General features: G+C 47.1%; 1 protein-coding gene and 1 non-coding gene across 2 annotated transcripts in view; one reads left to right on the top strand and one right to left on the bottom strand.

The window, feature by feature from the left end:
• arvcfb (ARVCF delta catenin family member b) overlaps positions 1-21,045 on the bottom strand; it is a 474,185-nt gene that overhangs the window by 23,132 nt on the left and 430,008 nt on the right. The window contains 2 exon segments of the mRNA XM_038818458.1: positions 7,410-7,560; positions 9,559-9,686. Coding sequence (XP_038674386.1) covers positions 7,410-7,560; positions 9,559-9,686 — 279 coding nt within the window.
• On the top strand, positions 612-717 carry LOC119978638. Its single transcript, XR_005463515.1, has one exon. It is a non-coding gene; the product is annotated as a U6 spliceosomal RNA (small nuclear RNA).

Genomic DNA, 21,045 nt, shown 5'->3' with positions numbered 1-21,045 from the left:
TTACCTATGTCCCTCTGTAACTTTTAACATCCTTCCGCACTGTCCACAACTCCACCGACTTTAGTGTCATCTGCAAATTTACTCACCCATCCTTCTATGCCCTCCTCCAGGTCATTTATAAAAATGACAAACAGCAGCGGCCCCAAACAGATCCTTGTGGTACACCACTAGTAACTGGACACCAGTCTGAACATTTCCCATCAACCACCACCCTTTGTCTTCTTCCAGCTGGCCAATTTCTGATCCAAACTGCTAAATCACCCTGAATCCCATGCCTCCGTATTTTCTGCAATGGATGGAATGGAATGGATTTCATTTTAATAAAAACTGTGCTGTTCATTGCTGCCAAATATTTTGCAGGAGGGATCCTTTCGCAGTTGGTGACAAACGTACACCCATTCTGCATTGCCAGATGCAATTTCTTTGCACTGATACACCCCCCTTTGAAAGCTAACCACTGTGCCACCGTGCCGCCCTAAAGTGATTCATAATTGTTAGGCTTAAATATTTGATAATTATAAATCTTTTCAAAGAAAATCAGCTCGGGGTAGAGTTTTAAAAAAAATTGAGACACTAAGCAAACGCCACTGATCCTAAGTATTTTAGTATATGTGCTCACTTCGGCAGCACATACACTAAAATTGGAATAATCCAGAGAAGATTAGCAAGGCCCTGCACAAGGATGACAGGCAAAATCGTGAGGTGTTCTATAGTCCTTTGGGGCGGCACGGTGCCACAATGGTTAGCACTACTAGCTCACATCTCCAGGGTTCAATTCCGGCCTTGGGTCACTGAGCATGGAGTTTGCACTTTCTCCCTGTGTCTGAATGGGTTTCCTCCGGGTGCTCTGGTTTCTTCCTACAGTCCAAAGATGTGCAGGTTAGGTGGATTGGCCATGCCAAATTGCCCTTTTGTGTCCAAACGGTTAGGTCGGGTTATCAGAATAGGATGGAGGCATGGGCTTTGGTCGGGTGCAGAGATGATGGGCCGAATGGCCTCTTTTTGCACTGTAAATTCTATGATTCAATATTATCACTACACAGAACCCGACTTCCGGTTGCGGCTATGCGGAGCTAAGCCGCAAGTTCGGCAGCTCCCGCTTTAATAGGACTTGTGGGCTCTTTTAAGGGCCCAAAACGGCGCAGATTCGACGATTCCCGGTGGATAAAGGGGTCTGGAGCAAACCCCCCCGGGATTTATGGTGCAGACTCGGAGTGGGGCGGGGAGAAAAACGGCCGTAGCGCCCCTGGAAAAGTGGGGGAAGGTGGACAAAATGGCGGCCGGTGGAGCCCCTGAGGAGTGGAGGCAGTGGGCGGAGGAGCAGCAGGCGGCCCTTCTGCGCTATTTTACGGAGCTGAAAGGGGAGTTGTTGGAATCCCTGAAGGTGACGACTAGTAAGCTGCTGGAGACCCAGACAACCCAGGGTGCAGCGATACTTGAGTTGCAGCAGCAGGCCTGTGAGCGCGAGGAGGTGGTTTCGGCCCTCGTGGGGAAGGTGGAGATACATGAGGCGCTTCATAAAAAGTGGCAAGATCGGATCGAGGAGATGGAGCTTCGGTCACGGAGGAAGAACCTGCGGATCCTGGGCCTCAAGGAGGGGCCGGACCTGCCGGCCTATGTGGCCGTGATGCTGAACTCGCTGGTGGGGGCAGGATCCTTCCATCTGCCCCTGGAGCTGGAGGGGACCCCACAGAGTACTGGCCAGGCGGCCTAAGGCGAATGAACCCCCGCGGGCGGTGGTGGTGCGGTTCCATCGGTTCAGTGACCGGGAGTGTGTTCTTCGATGGGCCAAGAAGGTGAGGAGTAGTAAGTGGGAGAATTCGGTAGTGCGTGTCGACCAGGACTGGAGTGCGGAGGTGGCCAAGCGGAGAGCTGGGTTTAACCGGACGAAGGCGGTGCTCCACGGAAAGCAGGTGAAGTTCGGCATGTTGCCGCCTGCGTGTCTGTGGGTCACCGACAAGGACTGGCATTACTACTTTGAGTCCCCGGAGGAAGCGTGGGCCTTTGTGCAGGCTGAAAAGTTGGACTCGAACTAGAGATTGGGGGCTGTGGGAGTTTTTCTATTTCTGTATCACTGTTTATGCTGTAGCTGGTTATTCTGTTTGTTTATGTTTTTTCCCTCGCTTTCGGACGATGTGGGTTATGGTTTTGTGTTCTAAGGGGGGTACTGGGGTTTGTGGTTGATCTGTGTCTTTGTTTGCACGGAGTTGGTGGTTGGGTTAGGACTGCTGTTTGGGAGCTGCGTTGGTGGGGTGGGGCAGTGTGAAAGCGCGGGCTTTTCTCTGGTTTCCTGTGCTGCGGGACGAGGAGGGGTGGAGCTCGTGGCGAGGGGCGTGGTTATTAGACCGGTTTTCCCGCGCTGAAGCGGTGCCAAGGAGCTGATGCAGGGGAGACCTCATATCGGGAGGGGTCGGAGTTAGAGCGGGAGCTGCCGGGGTCAGCAGAAGTCAGCTGGCTCACGGGAGTACAGTGGAGGGAGCGTCGCGGCTAGGAGGGGTCCTAGCCTGGGGGGGGGGGGGGGGGGGGGGAAGAGAAGAGATACCGGGTTGCTGCTGGATTGGCCAGGGAGGAGTGGTGCGGGTCGGGGCGAGGTTTTATCGCCGTGGGAACGGGCCGAATGGGTGCTGGCCAGGGGCGAACAGTCGATGGGCTATGGCTAGTCGACGGGGGGGGGGGGGGGGGGGGGGGGGCGGGGTGCCCCCTGATCCGGCTGATTACGTGGAACGTGAGGGGGTTGAATGGGCCGGTTAAGCGGGCCCGGGTGTTTTCGCATCTGAAGGGGCTGAAGGCGGACGTGGCCATGCTCCAGGAGACCCACCTGAAGGTAGCGGACCAGGTCCGTCTGAGGAAGGGGTGAGTGGGGCAGGTTTTCCACTCAGGGCTCGACTCGAAGAACCGGGGGGTGGCGATCCTGGTGAGGAAGAGGGTGGCGTTTGAGGCGTCTGAGGTTGTGGCTGATAATGGCGGCAGATATGTGATGGTTGGCGGTAAGCTGCAGGGGGAGAGGGTGGTGTTGGTAAATGTGTACGCCCCAAATTGGGATGATGCTGGTTTCATGAGGCGTATGTTGGGCCGCATTCCTGGCCTGGAGGTGGGGGGCTTGATCATGGGGGGGGCGGGAGACTTCAATACGGTGCTGGATCCCCTACTGGATCGTTCTAGTTCAAGTACAGGCAGGAGGCCAGCGGCGGCCAAGGTGTTGAGGGGGTTTATGGACCAGATGGGAGGAGTGGATCCCTGGAGGTTCGGGAGGCCGAGGGCTCGGGAGTACTCTTTTTTCTCCCATGCGCACAGGTTTTATTCCCGCATTGATTTCTTTGTTTTGAGTAGGGGACTGGTCCCGAGGGTGGAGGAGGCCGAGTATTCGGCTATTGCGATTTCGGACCATGCTCCGCATTGGGTGGATCTGGAGATGGGGGAGGTGCGGGGCCAGCGCCCGCTTTGGCATCTGGACGTGGGGTTGTTGGCTGATGAGGAGGTGTGCAGGAGGGTTCGGGGATGCATCGAGAGGTACCTCGAGGTCAATGATACTTGGTAGGTCCAGGTGGGGATGGTGTGGGAGGCTCTGAAGGCAGTGATTAGGGGGGAGCGGATCTCCATCCAAGCCCATAGGGATAGGGGGGAGAGGAGGGAGAGGGAGAGACTGGTGGGGGAGCTGTTGATTGTGGATAGGAGGTACGCGGAGGCCCCGGAGGAGGGATTGCTGGGGGTGCGGCATAGTTTGCAGGCCAAGTTTGATTTATTGACCACCAGAAAGGCGGAGACACAGTGGAGGAAGGCGCAGGGAGCGGTCTATGAGTATGGACAGAAGGCGAGCTGGATGCTGGTGCATCAGCTTCGTAAGCGGGACGCGGCTAGGGAGATTGGTGGAGTGAAGGATAGGGGTGGGAATGTGGTGCGGCAGGGGGTAGAGGTCAATGAGGTCTTTAGGGACTTTTATAGGGAAACTGTACGGTCGGAGCCGCTGGCGGTGGGAGGGGGAATGGAGAGCTTCTTGGACAGGCTCCGATTTCCAAGGGTGCAGGAGGAGCAGGTGGAGGGACTGGGGGCGCCGATCGTGTTGGAGGAGCGGGTCAGTGGATTGGCCACATGCAGTCGGGGAAGGCGCCGGGACCGGATGGGTTCCCGGTTGAATTTTATAAGAAATACGTGGACCTGCTGGGCCCCCTGCTGGTTAGGACCTTCAATGAGGCATGGGAGGGGGGTGTTCTGCCCCCGACGATGTCTCGGGCGCTAATTTCCCTGATCCTGAAGCGGGATAAGGACCCCTTGCAGTGCGGATCATACAGGCAAATTTCACTGCTGAACGTAGACGCCAAGTTGCTGGCGAAGATCTTGGCCACTAGAATAGAGGACTGGGTGCCGGGGGTGGTACATGAAGATCAGACGGGTTTTGTGAAGGGGAGGCAGCTGAACACTAACGTGCGAAGGCTGGTAAATGTGATAATGATGCCGGCAGCAGAAGGAGAGGCGGAGATTGTGGTGGCATTAGATGCGGAGAAGGCCTTTGACAGGGTTGAGTGGGGGTGCTTGTGGGAGGTGTTAGAGAGGTTCGGGTTTGGGGAGGGGTTTATTAAATGGGTGAGGTTGCTGTACGAGGCCCCGATGGCGGGTGTAGCGACAAATGGGAGGAGGTCCGAGTACTTCAGGCTCCACCGTGGGACGAGGCAGGGGTGCCCCCTGTCCCCCTTGCTTTTTGCGTTGGCAATTGAGCCTCTTGCCATGGCTCTCAGGGAGTCGAGGAGGTGGAGGGGTTTGGTGCGAGGTGGGAAGGAGCACCGAGTGTCGCTGTATGCAGACGACTTGCTGTTGTATGTAGCGGACCCGGTGGGGGGAATGCCGGAGGTGATGGAGATTCTTGCTGAGTTCGGGAGTTTCTCGGGATATAAATTGAACCTGGGCAAGAGTGAGCTGTTTGTCGTACACCTGGGAGATCAGGAGGAGGGGATTGATAGGCTCCCGCTAAAAAGAGGGCAGTGAGGAGTTTTAGGTACCTGGGGGGTTCAGGTGACTAGGAGCTGGGGGACTCTGCACAAGCTCAATTTTACTAGGTTGGTGGAGCAGATGGAGGAAGAGTTTAAAAGGTGGGACATGCTGCCGCTGTCGTTGGCGGGTAGAGTACAGTCCGTTAAAATGACGGTGCTCCGAGGTTTTTGTTTTTGTTTCAGTGCCTCCCCATTTTCGTTCCGAGGGCCTTTTTTAGGAGGGTGAACAGCAGCATTCTGGGATTTGTTTGGGCGCACGGGACTCCGAGGGGAAGGAGGGTCTTTTTGGAGCGGGGCAGGGATACAGGGATAGAGGGGGGCTGGCGCTGCCCAACCTCTCTGGGTACTATTGGGCGGCTAACGTCTTGATGGTATGTAAGTGGGTAATGGATGGGGAGGGGGCAGCATGGAAATGGATGGAGATGGCATCCTGTGGAGGCACGAGCCTGAAGGCACTGGTAACGGCACCGCTGCCGCTCCCTCCAACGAGGTACACTACGAGCCCGGTGGTGGCGGCTACCCTCAAAATATGGGGGCAGTGGAGGCGACACAGGAGGGAAGTGGGGGGTCAGTGGAGGCCCCGCTGCGGGGGAACCACCGGTTTGTCCCAGGGAACATGGAAGTTGGGAGACCTGTTTATTGACGGGAGGTTCGCGAGCCTTGGTGAACTGGAGGAGAAGTTTGAGCTCCCCCCGAGGAATATGTTCAGGTACCTTCAGGTCAAGGCGTTTGCTAGGCGGCAGGTGGAGGGGTTCCCTTCGCTGCCCCCGCGGGGGGTAAGGGATAGGGTGCTTTCGGGGGTGTGGGTCGGGGATGGGAAGGTGTCTGACATCTACCAGGTGATGCAGGAGGTGGAGGAGGTGTCGGTAGAGGAGCTGAAGGCTAAGTGGGAGGTGGAGCTGGGGGAGCAGATTGAGGAGGGTACATGGGCGGACGCCCTGGAGAGGGTAAACTCCTCCTCTTCATGTGCAAGGCTTAGCCTCGTCCAGTTCAAGGTGCTGCACCGGGCCCACATGTCCGGGTCTAGGATGAGTAGGTTCTTTGGGGGCGAAGACAGGTGTGTCAGGTGTTCGGGGAGTCCAGTGAACCATGCCCATATGTTCTGGGCATGCCAGGCACTGGAGGAGTTCTGGAAGGGGGTGGCGAGGACGGTGTCGAGGGTGGTAGGATCTAGGGTCAAGCCAGGCTGGGGACTCGCAATATTTGGAGTTGGGGTGGAGCCGGGAGTGCAGGAGGCGAAAGAGGCCGATGTTTTGGCCTTTGCGTCCCTCGTAGCCCGGCGGAGGATTTTGCTGCAGTGGAAATATGCGAGACCTCCGAACGTGGAGACCTGGATCAATGACATGGCGGGATTCATTCAGCTGGAGATGGTCAAATTCGCCCTGAGGGGGTCGGTACAAGGGTTTGTTAGGAGGTGGCAGCCTTTCCTCGACTTTCTGGCTCAACGATGAGGTACTAGGTCAGCAGCAGCAGCAACCCGGGGGGAGGGGGGGTTTTTAGGGAGATAGTGTTTAAGTTAATTTGCTTATTGTTAATTTATTTTGTTGTTTATTGGGTTTGGGGGGGGGGGGGGGGGGGGGGAGTTTATATGTGTTGTTACGGGTGCCGGGGGGTGTTTATTGTTATTATTGTTCTGTTATATATTTTTCAAAAAATTCCAATAAAAATTAAAAAAAACATAAATAAATAAAAAAATCACTACACAGAACCCGATGGATCGACAGAGTGTTCGTACATGGATGTTAATTAAGGTGGACAAAAAGATACGGGGGACTAATTTTGACTCGTCGAAAATATAAAAACAAATGGAGATGGGCAACTGAGTATGCACAAGTAAAATGTTCAATATTCCCCCTGCATAAACTGAATTGCATTCCTGTTTTAAATCCCAAAATTAAATTTAGAGTTTGGGAATTTTGGTGACTAACTGGGTCATCATGTAGCGTGCAGCTTCTTAATTCTAAAAGGGGAGAAATAAGGAATTACAGGCACCACTTCCTTCTTGGCATTAGAAACCACAGATCTGTAGCCAACTGGCCCGCCAATTCACCCTCAGCTGGTTCTCGCTGGCACACTGCCTCGCTCAGTTGTGAGTCACAATAGACACGAAGGACTTCCGAAGCTTTTGATCATGCCATCCTGTCACCAGATGAGAGATAGTTCATTTAGACAGGATGAGACAGATCACGACAGTTTCTCTTGCCACAAGCTTCAGTCCTTCACGATAATGCAGCCCATTCAACAGGCCAAATAAAAACCAACAAACTGAGACACAAGGGCCAAGTTGAGAGTGGAGGCTAGAATTTCAATGAGTGCTTTCTGGATGAAAATGCACTGTTTTGCCACAAGAGCAACCCACTGGGTAAACCAAGATGACACTTTTCAGAAAAACTACGGTCAAAAAATTTATCTTTGGTACTTTACCTATGAGGTCCTTATTGCGCCCGTCTACAGAAAGATTTCGCAATGCGATTGCCACAGCTCGTACAACCTTATCAGAATCTGATCTCAGCAGCTCCACCAATATTGGGAGGCCTTTCTCTTTCCGCACAGTTGAACGAATGTAACTGGACCACTGCAATTACAAGCAAAATTACCATATCAACACACATGAGAAAGATATTATGCTAATGAGAGAAAGAAACTGAATTCTCTCTTGATCAGTGCTGATTTTCTTAAGATATGAAATGTAGCCAGTTTAGTCAAACATATCGATTATTTAGTGACACCGTAAAAACTCTGATCGTGAAGGAAAAGTCAAATATTTCAGCCCCTAGTTGTGGAATTTGAAGAGCAAATTACCATATACGCTTAAAAAAATGAAATCTGGAAAAATAAAATACTAACAAATACTGATGATCTCATCGAGGGTTATTTGCTTCAATGGTGTAACTTAATTCAACACCTCAAACGCAGTAAATGCCAACATTACTATTAAAGCTGAACAAAAAATACCAGGGTCCAGTGGGCTTCCAAAAAGCGAAGCTAATATTTCAGGTCTAACTGTTTCTCTGACCTTGACTGGGTTCCCGTTGACAAAGCCTGGTTTCAGATATTGCTGATCTATCGTGCATTTAAAAAAAAAATGTAGTTCCAGTATTTACTAAATTTCAATCAGTGTTATCATGAGATTTTTAAAAGTTCTCTTCATTCTAAAATTTGATCTCTAAAGTGGATATTTCTTTATATGACACATCCCAAAATATTTAGTAGTATTTTGTACTCTCTGAAAAAATATAAAAATAAAAGGTTTTTATATTGCCACACGTGAACATGTTTATGCATTTGAAGTTCTATCTTTTCCTCTTTTTTTCCCCCCATCACAACTTACATTTTGCTCGCAGGACAAGATAATGACCACTTAAATTAATCAGGCTACTTATGAAAAAAAATTACTACACAAACCAAGTGCTCTTTCAATAGCGATTCCCCATTCTTTGAACCTCGGCTCTTCCCCACCCACTAATCCCTTTCTGACTGCTCCTTCATGCAGTAAAAGCAAGGAGCCACTGTATCCTAAATGTGCCTTGCAGCTGTACAATAAAGCGCACAGGATTTTGAAGTTGCAATTTGCTAAGGAGCCAAAAATGTAACTTTAAAGCTTAAGTTGGCTCGGATAAGAAATACTGTCTGAGGTCTCTTAAACACTCAAGTCAGAGCGACCTGCCATTTATTCACGGGGTTGCCTGTCTCCATGGACATCTTCTTGGAATCCTTAAGCTCCCCTGGCTTTGTAGAGCTTCAGCAACTCGATGGACAGTGTGTGGCTCTAACAACATGGTTACTCTTACTAGAATGCACTTCACAGTAAAAATTATTTCGCAGAATACGGACGTCGTTGGCTGGACCAGCATTCATTGCCCATCCCCAATTGCATTCAAGGTGTAGTGCTGAGCCACAGTGCAGTGTTAGGAATCGAGTTCCAGGATTTAACCCAGCAGCATAGTTCAAAGTCAGGATAGTGTGGGGTTTGGAGAGGAACTTGCAGGTGGTGGTGTTACCATGCATCTGCTCTCCCCTTGTCCATCTTGATGGTATAAAGGTCTCTTCCTCACCCCTTAGCCAAAATAAACTATTTTGATGAACATGCCTTAAACAACAGCCACTTGCCGAGTGAGGATACTTGGGAACCAAATATGGATCATTGAATTACTATTTAGTAAATAGTCACCACCATAGGGAATGGGTTCTCAATACATATTTGCATGAACATGCATATGCCATAGAATGTTAAGCTCCCCCAAAAGATTTGTGTTATTTTGATCAATGCTTCCTTGGTTACGGAGTGATGATTATGTGAAACACATTTTCCTGTGTGTAGACTTTAGAGAGGGGCGTTTTCTGCTAAAATCAGTGCGTGTGGTTGAAACGGTGTCCTCACATCCATTCTTGTGGCTAGTCAGAAATTACTGTTGAAAAACAGTCAACCAAAATACCGATACAAGTTGGTTGCCTTGACAGATAAGTTATCATTTGGAAGCAGAGTGAAGAGAGAGATTAGGAATTGGACGTTCCATTCAAAACTGTGAAATCTCTAATGATATATCAGTGAAACTTGTATTAATACACCCACCGTCCACTGTCCAGCACTTAGGTTCTGCAGAGCACCTGCTGCAGCCTCCAATGTGTTGTAATTTCGACTTTCTGTGAGCAAGGATAAGTAGAGTCGAACGACGTCAGGTTGGTACAGCAGCTCATAACCTAAGATATTAATGAAATATAATTGATGTGCATTAACTTAACTCACCACCATTCTTAATTCAAGCAAGGAGATACAGATCGGAGTGCCATGTACATAAAAAGCTTAAGATGTCCTGTGGTTAAAACTGGTGAACAAGAATTACAAAACAACTATGGGTGGGGTTAGGCAAAATAAATAGTAGGTTTAGCCTATAACATGTAGGAACTGAAAATACTTGGTCATCAAATATTCGTTATTCAGGTAGCATTCCTTGGACGATACTTGGGGAAACGTAAAGAGGCATATAATAAATTAGTGAAGAAAACGGAGTAAAATGTAGAAAATAGAGACGAAACATAATAGGAGTTTAGAACACAAGCATGTCTGGCGGCACGGGGATTAGCACTGCTGCCTCACGGTGCCAAGGACCCTGGTTCGATCCAGTTCGATCACTGTCCATGTGGAGTTTGCACATTCTCTCCGTGTATGCGTGGGTCTCACCCCCAAAGATGTGAATTGGCCACGCTAAATTGCTCCTTAATTGGGAAAATAAAAGATTTGGGTACTCTCTAAATTTATTTTTTTTAAAAAGAACACAAGCATGTATAGAATTCCTACAGTGCAGATGTGGAGGTAATTCAGCCCATCGGGTTCGCACCAACACTCTAAAAGAGCACCCGATCTAGGCCACTCCCCTGCTTTATCCCAATAACCTCACCTAACCTGCACATCTTTGGACACAAGGGGGTAATTTTAGTGTGGCCAATACAGCTAACCTGCACATCTTTGGACTGTGGGAGGAAATCCACGCAGACTCGGGGAGAACATGCAGACTCCGCACAGTCACCCAAGGCTGGAATTGAACCCAGATCCCTGATGCTGTGAGACAGCAGTGCTAACCACTGTGCCACCGTATAGAAAGGCTGGAAGGTAATAAAGGGAGACACAGTAAAGGATTTTTTAAATACCAAGTAAAAGAGCAAAAAAAGCAAGCTCAATTAAAGGTTAAAAAGCAAATCTTAAGATGATTGAAGGAGTGGCAGAGATCACAAATTAGTACTTCACTTCTTTCAATGGAATACAATACAACAATGGCAATTAAAGGATAGAAGATGAGGAGCTGCAGTAATTAGATAAGGATAATTGTAGGTAAAGAAGTCAGTAAATTGGTGGAATTCACCCAGGTCCATACAGCCAAGAGTATCAAGCAAAATCTGAGGAGAAAGAGCAGCAGCTCTGACCACAATCGTCCAAACTTCCTAAGATATGGAGGTTAGGTCACAAGTCTGGAAGATTGCCAATTTTAACATTGGTACATTTCAGCTATAAGAGAGAGTGGACATCCTTCAATATGCTGTAACGTAGATTAAAATTAATAACCTGGAAAGCACAGATTAATTAAAAGACAGCCAAGCATGACTTGTCAAAGGCAAATCATATCTGGCCAATTTGCAGGAAGTTACTTGAAGAACAAAAGTTATAGTTAGCATGCGTTTTTCAAACTGCAAGGGCGTAATCAGTGTTCTCCCTTAGGGATAAGCATTAGAACGGCCCTGTCAATATACTTGCAGATTATAAACATTTGCTGAAGAAAATTTAGTTGCTTAATAATTAAGTTCAGAAGGACAGACAAGTTAATACAGAAGGCAGATAGATATCAGATTAAAATTGTGGCGCTGCCGTTTGAAAGAAGAAAAAAAGAGATAAAATGTGCACCACATTTGAAAGCAAGGAGCAAAGAATCAAGGAGACTTGTGGGTTCAAATGTACAAATTGGAAATATTAGTTGAACATATGTTGAAAAAAACACATGGATTATGTTTTATAACTATTGGCATGGAGTACAAAAGAAAAGGTGTAATGCTAAACTGATCATCATTTGCTTTCATTAAAATGGAGGTTGAGGAAATTTCATAGAAGCATTCAAAACCAAGACGTTTTGTTAAAGTAAATAAGGAAACAAAAGTTAACCGGTTAGCGTTAGTAAAGGTGAACACAAATGTAAGATCATGACCAAAAGAAGGAAGTGAGAACTCAGCAATGTTTTATTGAAAATACATGGAGCTGAAACAACTTCCCAGAAACAGTGGTAGGAGCAGATCGAAAGTACAATTTCCTAACCTGCACATCTTTGGGTTGTGGGGCTGAAACCTACGCAGACACGGGAGAATGTGTAAACTCCACACAGTGACCCGGGGCTGGGATCTAACCCGGGTCCTCAGCAGCGTAGGTACATTAATCGCAGTCATGCATTGAAATGTTTATGTGTTGCAATGTGTTAATATAATAAAAACCAAACAGAAATGCATTTAACTTTTGGGTGGGGACATAGGAAGGGAAGGGAGAAAGAAGACAGCGAAGGAGACAGCTGACAATATTTTTCAGCTCTTAAATTGCACAGGCCCATTCCAACCAGACTAATACATGAGCATTTTCAGTGGGGGTGATTAGTTTCATTGGTCAGAGTGAAGTAGACGCATCATATTGGGATAGTCCAAACAGGCAGGAGTAAACTAGAGTTGGTGGGTGTCTGTGGAGAGACATTCATTTCTTAAATGAGTTGACCAATGGAGTTGCAGTAATCTTACAGCAAAGAAAACCAACCGTTTCAGACTTAATGATTTTGGGAGTGCAGGTAGCATTTCTGGAACGATTCAAATCAAATAACTTTTTCTTATAGCAGGGTTGACAAGAGGAGAAAGACATGGAGTTTATGGTACTCAACTCCAGCCGCTTCATGTGGAGGAGCAGAGGATAAAAATAAATGTAGATTTTAACGATAATTCCAGTTCATATTATAGCACGAATTATCCTCAAAACTGTCCATATGCAAAATCCTCGTAACCAGATGACAAACTGTGGCAGCTGCTAGGATACCGAGTTTAGATGCCTGGTATCTGTGCAAAGCTCCAGGTGATCTTCCAATAGTAATATTCATATTTTAGGGTCATATACAGCCCAACATTTATCAGCCTCATGGTGCCACTAACTATATGTTGTTAAATGAATCACGAGACTACTGACACTGGAGTCTGTCTAATTTGGCAAGATAAAGAGTGATTCTTTATTCTTAAGTGATCAGAAAATGGCAGTTCCAGGAGTTTTAAAAAGAATACATTACATACTCAGCGAGTACTTCAATGACTAGCATTCCTCCAGACACATCCAATGCCAATAGAAGAATGAACAAGTACTTGGGAAGGAGAGCAGCTGGAATAATCATTGATGATAATCTCTGCACAGTGTTTGCCAAATACTTCTCAACAAAGACTCAAATTTCTACTTGGTTATAAAGCCAGTCTGAAATGTGCTTATAATGAAGGCTTGTAAAGTGTTCGCTAAGCTGTATTCTTTAACCCCAAATTAGTGTTTTGAAGTGCCCAAAGGAGCAGCAGGATAAATCTAAATGTGAATTAATACCATTGGATTACTTTGCTTGAAGTTTTGGATTACTTTCCTTTAACTTGTTTCTTTCACTTCACATTTTAAAGTTTCGGATATCAGCAACGCACAGAAAAAAAAAACAAGTTTTATTCAACTTCTGCTGTTTCCTTTTGTCCATTTCCATCAATTCAAACTCTTCTCAAATGGCAATTGCGGCATGACTCATCCACAGAACTGTCAACGTGCAAAATGCTAGTAACTAGATGACAAAATAAGTATAAATGTTAACAAATTCAGTGACAAATTGGGGCAATTCAATGAATTCGCTCACCCCCGTCACCAAAATCAGTAACATTTGGGGTGGCACAGTGGTTAGCATTGCTGCCTCACAGCTCCAGGGTCCCAGGTTCAATTCAGGCCTCGGGTGACTGTCTGATGGAGTTTGCACTTTCTTCCACAGTCCAAAGATGTGGTTACGTGGATTGGCCATGCTAAAATTGCCCTTAGTTTCCAAAAGGGTAGGTGGAGTTACTGGGATACGGTGGAGGCACGGGCTTAAGTAGGGTGCTATTTCCAAGGGCCAGTGCAGACCTGATGGGCTGAATAGCCTCCTGCACATCAATTCTATGAGTTAAACAGTAAAGAAAAAAAGTTGAAGGACAGATGTTAAATTATTCAGAACTATATTGCTCAGTGACTTGCTTTCTAAATTCCTGATGGCAGCGATGCTTTAATATTTGACAGCAGACTTGGCGAGAATTTCATGTCTATATTTTTCAGATGACAAATTGTGGTGCTAGGCACTTAATCCCCAGAGAGCAAAAATAAAATCTAACCACGCGAACAAGGACCATCTTCTTCCCAACTGTTGACTGTCTCAGTAAAGAACAGTGACAACAGTATGTGAGGAGTAGGTGGATTGATCTATTAGATGGTAACACAGGAACTCCTAGATGAAAAAAGGCAGGTCCATCGAATTAACCTTCCACCATTCTGGTATTTGTTTGCTACAAAAAGAGTTTTTGACAAATTGTGTTCATCCACTGGGGAAGAGAGGCCATTAAATTCTTGACAAAATTAATTCCTGTTTCACCAACAAACTGGTACAGCAACTGTTTAAAAGGGTTCACATCTTAATTGATTAGCAAGTGGAACACTCGCACCGTTCCACTGCTATCTATCCACTCATTGCCAGAGACTCTCTCAATGTTGTCTCTTCCCAACACTGTACCATCCCCTTCAGGAGGTCCACCAATCCCCCTCCGCCACACTTGAGCGCCCTTGGTCCACTACTCATAGAAATATAGAAAACAGGAGCAAGAGGAAGCCATTCGACCCTGCTCTGCCATTCAATATCATGGCTGATCATCCAACTTAATAGCCTAATCCCACCGTCCCCCCATATCCTTCGACTCCCGTTGTCCCAAGTGCTATATCTAACTATTTCGTGAAAACATACAATGTTTTGGCCTCAACTACTTTCTGTGGTAATGAATTCCACAGGTTCATGACAGAGAGAAGGCATCTCTCCTCATCTCAGTCCTAAATTGTCTGCCCGTATCCTCAGACTGTGACCCCTGATTCTGGAGACCCTCAACATTCGGAATATATTTCTTTCATCCAACCGGCCTAGTCCTGTTAGAATTTTATAGGTTTCGATAAGACCCCCTCCTCATTCTTCTGAACTCGTGAATACAATCCAAACCAACTCAATCTTGCCTCATACCATCCTACCATCCCAGGAATCAGTCTGGTAAACCATTGTTACACACCCTCTTCAGCAAGAACATCCTTTCTCAGATAAGGAGACCAAAACTGCTCACAGTATTCCAGGTGTGTCCTCACCAAGGCCCTGTATAATTGCAGCAAGACATCCCTCCTCCTGTACTAGAATTCTACATGCTGTCCCTTGGCTGATCTACATGGGGATCAGTTTTCAGAAATAATCCACTGACACCCAACTCGATGTATCTTCTCCATACTATTAAATTGCTGGTCAGATATCAAGTTCTTCAATTAAATATTGGGAAAAACCCAACATTGCTCTTGCAACCAATCCCATACTCTCACCATCAGCTCCACTCCAAATTTTGCAATAATCTCAAGCTGAACTATTTTCATAACCTTGTCACCCGGAAGGTCCCCAAGTTGAACTTCAATTCACATCCTCGCCATCAAAAAGACAGCCAACTTCCAGAACACGGTCCATCTCCATATGTATTGCAGCTGTTACGAGTGGGGTGAGAGGATTGCGCAGTTTCTCCAGCCCACTACTCCACAGGTTGCACCATAAATTCACTCACTCACCACAATGTCCAATTGTTTACGTTCACTACAGTTAAACCCAGAATAAGAGACTTCAACCAGTCTTATTTCATCAAACTCAGAATGATTGATTTAAAAAGCAAGTTGCAAAATGTGGTAAACATAGAATCCCTATAGTACTGGAGACCATTCAGCCCATCGAGTCTGCACCGACTCTCTGACAGAGCCCACTCCCCCACAATCCCACCTAACCTTTGGACACTAAGGGACAATTTAACATGGCCAACCCATCTAACCTGCACTTCTTTGGACTGAGGGGGGAAAACTGGAGTACCTGGAGGAAAAGCACACAGACACAGGGAGAATGTGCAAACTTCACAGTCACCCAAGGTCAGAATGGAATCCGGGACCCTGGCGCTGCGTGGCAGCAGTGCTAATCACAGAGTCTTTATAATTCAATATTCTTAACTTTTTTTTAAAGCTATAAAATTCATGGAGATATGTATTCACAACACATCCCATTGCTTGCTGAAACTCTCCGCCATGACTTTGTTACCTCCAAACTACACTTCTTCAATGCTCTTCTGGCTGGCCAGTCATTCTTCACTTTCTAAATTGAAACTAGTTCCTAATTCTGTTGCCTACAGTTTATCTTAGACCAAATCCCTCTTGCCCATCATTCCCATCCCCTTCCTAACCTACATTTGCTCCTGGTCTCCCAATGGCACATTATTGCTGCGCTTATTGTTCCTCCCCATGGCATCCCCCACACCCATTCCCAACATTCCAGAACCGTACAATTTTCTCCTGTCATTTTCTCTTCCTCTCCCTTTCTTTTACGGCTGCATGGTAGCACAGTGGGTAGCACAATTGTTTCACAGCTCCAGGGTCCCAGGTTCGATTCCCGGCTTCGGTCACTGTCTGTATCGAGACTGCACGTTCTCCCAGTGTCTGCGTGGGTTTCTTCCGGGTGCTCCGGTTTCCTCCCACAGTCCAAAGATGTGTGGGTTAGGTGGATTGGCCATGCTAAATTGCCCATAAGTGTCCAAAAAAGTTTAAGTGGGGTTAATGGGTTACGGGGATAGGGTGGAGGCGTGGGCTTGAGTAGGGTGCTCTTTCCAAGGGCCGATGCACTCAATGGGCTGAATGGCCTCCTCCTGCAATGTTGATTCTATGATTGTACCCCACCTTTGTGACCATTCCTCAAACTGACTCTGAAATTCCCTCTCGCAGATGAGGTCTGGCCTGCAATTTCTTTCTTCTCCTTCAAGACTCGACTTGAAATTAATCTTTTTTTCAATCCAGTCCACCTAACCTGCACATGCAGACATGGGGAGAATGTGCAAGCTCCACACAGACTTAAAATGCATCTTTTTAACCAACTTTTGGTCACCATTCTTTAGTTTTAATTTTTCTCTTTGTTTTCTGAGGTATGTAGGCATATTTCCCACATTAATAATGCTCAATAAATGCATTATTGCTGTTCTAAATCATATAGAAGTAAACCCTCTATTAGATCTATTTCTGGTAACAGTTTGCTACTTCCACCGTCAGAATAAACATTATGTGATTGTGTACAGGATTGAGCTATTTCAGAGGTTAGCAAGGAATCCAAATGTCTACACTGGTTCCAAAACCAGTAATGAAAAGTATAACTAGAGGAAACAATTAAGTCTGTGGTTTAAGATCAGTATATAATAGGACTTTTTCTGTTCTCAATTTACACAGTACCCAGTATTGCCCAAATGTTTACCCTAGCTTGCATATTGAGAACAGCATAAAAGGAATAAAGCAGTTACAAAAAAAACCCAAAGGACAAATACGTAACGGCATAATGGTGCCACATGAACCGCATCAATATTAAACTGGATATCAGGAAACATGTTGATTTCAGCAATGTGATAGGGGATTGTGTAGCCTAGATATGTGAAGCTGTCAATATCCTCCAGTATCTCACTGTGAATGCTGGTTAATGGCCGTGTGGCAACATCCTGGACCATTACATGATGCTTATCTACCTGATACTTAAACCAAACTCTTTACAGGCATGAGTCTCTCCAAGTGTTACCGAAGGTGTTCCTATATAGGAAATGTTGGTCCAACATTATTGCATAGAACAACTCTGATGAGAAATAGGTATATTTATGTCTTAAATCTCAGGAGGGAAAGACTGAGCAGCTATCCAGCAGTTCTAATACACAAGTCCAAAGATGTGCGGGTTAGATGGATTGATCATGCTAAATTGCCCTCAGTGTCCAAAAAATTTAGGTGGGGTTACTGGGTTAAGGGGATAGGGTGGAGGTGTGGGCTTAGGTAGGGTGCTCTTTCCAAGAGCCGGTGCAGACTAGATAGGCTGAATGGCCTCCTTCTGCATTGTAAATTCTATGATTCTATAAGCAGACACCCTGTGTAGAATTGACAATACAACAGGAGAGGCTGTTGATAACTTCACATATTTTGGCTCCAAATCACCAGTAATTTGACCCTTGATGCGGAAATCAAAACTGCTGCAGCTTTTGCAATGCATTTGATGTCCAGGCTGAGTAAGAGAGCATGGAATATGAGCAAACTAACTCAGAACACCAAACTGCAAGTCTCCAAGCCTATGCTCACAGTGCACATCTTTACAGTAGTGAGACCTGGACACCATATGCTATTCAAGAAACAAAGCTGAACTGTTTTGACCGTCAGTATCTCAGGCGTATCTTCAGCATTTCTTGGCAGGACAAGATAACCCGCTCAGGTCCTGGAATGTGCTAATTCTATCAGCATACATTCATTTCTAAGCCAAAGACATCTGTACTGACTCAGCCATGTTTATGTGATGGACAACAGCCATATATCTAAATACCTCCTGTGCCCTGAACTAGCCATGCCCTGCTGGATGCCAATACCTCAACTACAAAAGAAATCTGGCAAGGCATAGGTGAAGACAAAGGACACTGACTCAGACAACTAGCAGAGAGGCTATGATATTTACAACCTCTGGAGGCTGACTATTTAGAAGGGGATATGAAGACACGAGGAGAAACAGAAAGCTCAGCTGTCCCAAAGAAAACAGGCCATCTGGACCTCCTCTGCCCGCTGTTTTCATCTGCAGCAGATGCGGCAGAGGTCACCACGCTAGCATGACGCTCCTGAGTCACACCAGGTTATGCTTGGCAGAGTTGACACCAAAGGCACATAGAAAACTGCAAAGACAATACCAGGTTAAACGTTATGGTGCCTGTTAAAGGTTATACAGGGAGACTTACGAAAATGTCGCTTCACTTTTAACTAGTTTTTGAGAAATCACCATCACATAATACTGTTGTAAATTTATAGTAGCAGGGGGCCAATTATTATATTTGGGCTCCGAAAGAACAAACTGAATTTCCATAGCACCATTTAAGATCTCAGGTTTTCCCAATGCACTTTACAGCCAATTGAGTACATTCTGTTAGAATCTGGCAGGTGGTTATTGCCATGTTAATAAATCAAAAAGGAAACTTGGCAAGCCATCATGGCTTTCAATTTGTATTTTATGCAAAAAAGTATGCATGAACTCTGTCATCACAAAATTTCAACTATATTTTGGAGATTTTCAATAGTAAATTAGAACAAAAGAAAAGTTAAACACACTAAACTGCATTTACACAATTAAAATAGTCTTACAGAAGATTTTCCCAAATTATTCTCACGTAGTTAAACTCTACTAAACGGGGCGGCATGTGGTGCAGTGGTTAGCACTGGGACTGCGGCGCCGAGGACCCAGGTTCGAATCCCGGCCCTGGGTCACTGTCCGTGTGGAGTTTGCACATTCTCCCCATGTCTGCATGGGTTTCACCCTCACAACCCAAATATGTGCAGGTTAGGTGGATTGGCCACGCTAAATTGCCCCTTAATTGGGAAAAAAATAATTGGGTACTCTAAATTTATATTTTAAAAAAAGTCAACTAAACACGCTTTTAGGCAACAGTCCCCGTTGATATCTAATCTATATAAATTCCAGCAATATTACAAGGCTGGTGCTATCTGGAACCTATGTCACAGGGCTGCTCTCCCTCCCCGCTGTGGAGCATTCCAAAAGTTTAGAACAAAACCCTCCTTTCTGAAACAAAGACACTTCTCTCGGGTGGCTGAAACAGCTCACTGTACTTGATAGAAATCACGGGAACTCTCCAGTGCAGGAGGTGGACATTCGGCCCATCAAGCCCGCACTGACCCTCTGAAAGAGCATTCTACCCAAGCCCACTTCCCCACCCTATCCCAATAACCCCTTAACCTAAACCAACACATCCCTGGACATTAAGAGGCCACTTAGTATGGTCAATCCACCTAACCTGTGTGGTGAATGTATAAGCACTATTAATTCACCAGTATACTGTGTTGCATTAACCCTGTGGGCTCCATCTATGGGCCACTGTGTGGCTTCACCCACAGGGGGAGATGTGGAGCATGTACGGGCTCCGTCCATGGCTCCGCCCCTTATAGGCAGTATAAGAGGAGCTGACCTGCGGGACCGCCTTCAGTAATGTACCAGTCGCAGGCAGGCAAAGTTGTAAGCTGATTAAAACCACTGTTTACTTTGACTCGAGTCTCCGAGTGAATTGATGGTCGCATCCATTTAATCAGCTTAGAGAACTACTATGGAGTCAGCCCTCAAACCTGACAGACTGGAACTCGATCCACAGGCTGCGGAGGCGAAAGAAATGTTTTCACATTGGCTTCGGTGTTTCAAGGCCTACCTGGCCACGTCGTCGACATCATCCGTCACGGATGAACAGAGATCGAGTCTTCTCCACGCACGGGTGAGCCATCGCATTTCAGCCCAACTCGACGAAGCCACCTCCTATACTGAGGCCCTCGCGACACTCGAACGCATCTGCATGCGGCCTGTGAATGAAGTCTACGCGCGACATATCTTCAGCGCCCCGGGGAGTTGCTAGATGACTAGAGTTCCCAGCTGATCACGCAACTCCCTCGTGGGCCCCCGATCAGAGACTACCCTAGGCCTGCGCCGCGCGGCCGCCCGCCCACCACGGGGGGGGGGGGGGGGGGGCTATCTTGCCATTTTTGCGGCCAGCCCCAACATCCCCAGCAACAATGCCCGGCCCGCAACGCAAACTGCAGCAGCTGCAGGCGAAAAGGACACTTTGCAAAGGTCTGCCTGGCCAAGCCCAAACACTTGAACTCGAACGCACAAACTCGATTCACCGACTCTCAGGCCCGCAGACCCCGTAATGTGGCAGCGTGTCTGCTGACCCCGACTCTGCAGAACACGTGCGCCGCCATCTTGGCAATCCTCTCCCACATGGCCAGTCATGTGCGATCCATGGGGGCCGCCATCTTCCTTGTCGCCCACCACGTGCGATCCATGGGGGCCGCCATCTCCCTCGCCGCCCGCCACGTGCGATCAACAGGGGCCGCCATCTTGGCCATCACCAGCTACACCGCTCAACGCATACGATCTGCACGGACAGTCATCGCGGGGCCACCCCAGCACCACCAACCACACCGCCGACTATCCCCAACTCAGTGCAGTCACCTTGGACCAGTCAAGACCCAAGCACCTCAAGAGGTCCATGATGGCCGTCCGGGTTAACGGAGACAAGATACCTTGCTTGTTCGACTCCAGGAGCACCGAGAGTTTTGTCCACCCGGATCTGGTAAGACTCTGTTCGCTCCCGATATTCCCGACGCAACAAACAATCTCCCTCGCCTCTGGGTCGCACTCAGTACAAATCCAAG

Source organism: Scyliorhinus canicula, chromosome 1 (genome assembly GCF_902713615.1).
Source record: "Scyliorhinus canicula chromosome 1, sScyCan1.1, whole genome shotgun sequence".
Taxonomy (NCBI): Eukaryota; Metazoa; Chordata; class Chondrichthyes; order Carcharhiniformes; family Scyliorhinidae; genus Scyliorhinus; species Scyliorhinus canicula.
The sequence above is the reverse complement of the archived record's forward strand: the minus strand, read 5'-3'. Positions and strand labels throughout refer to the sequence as shown.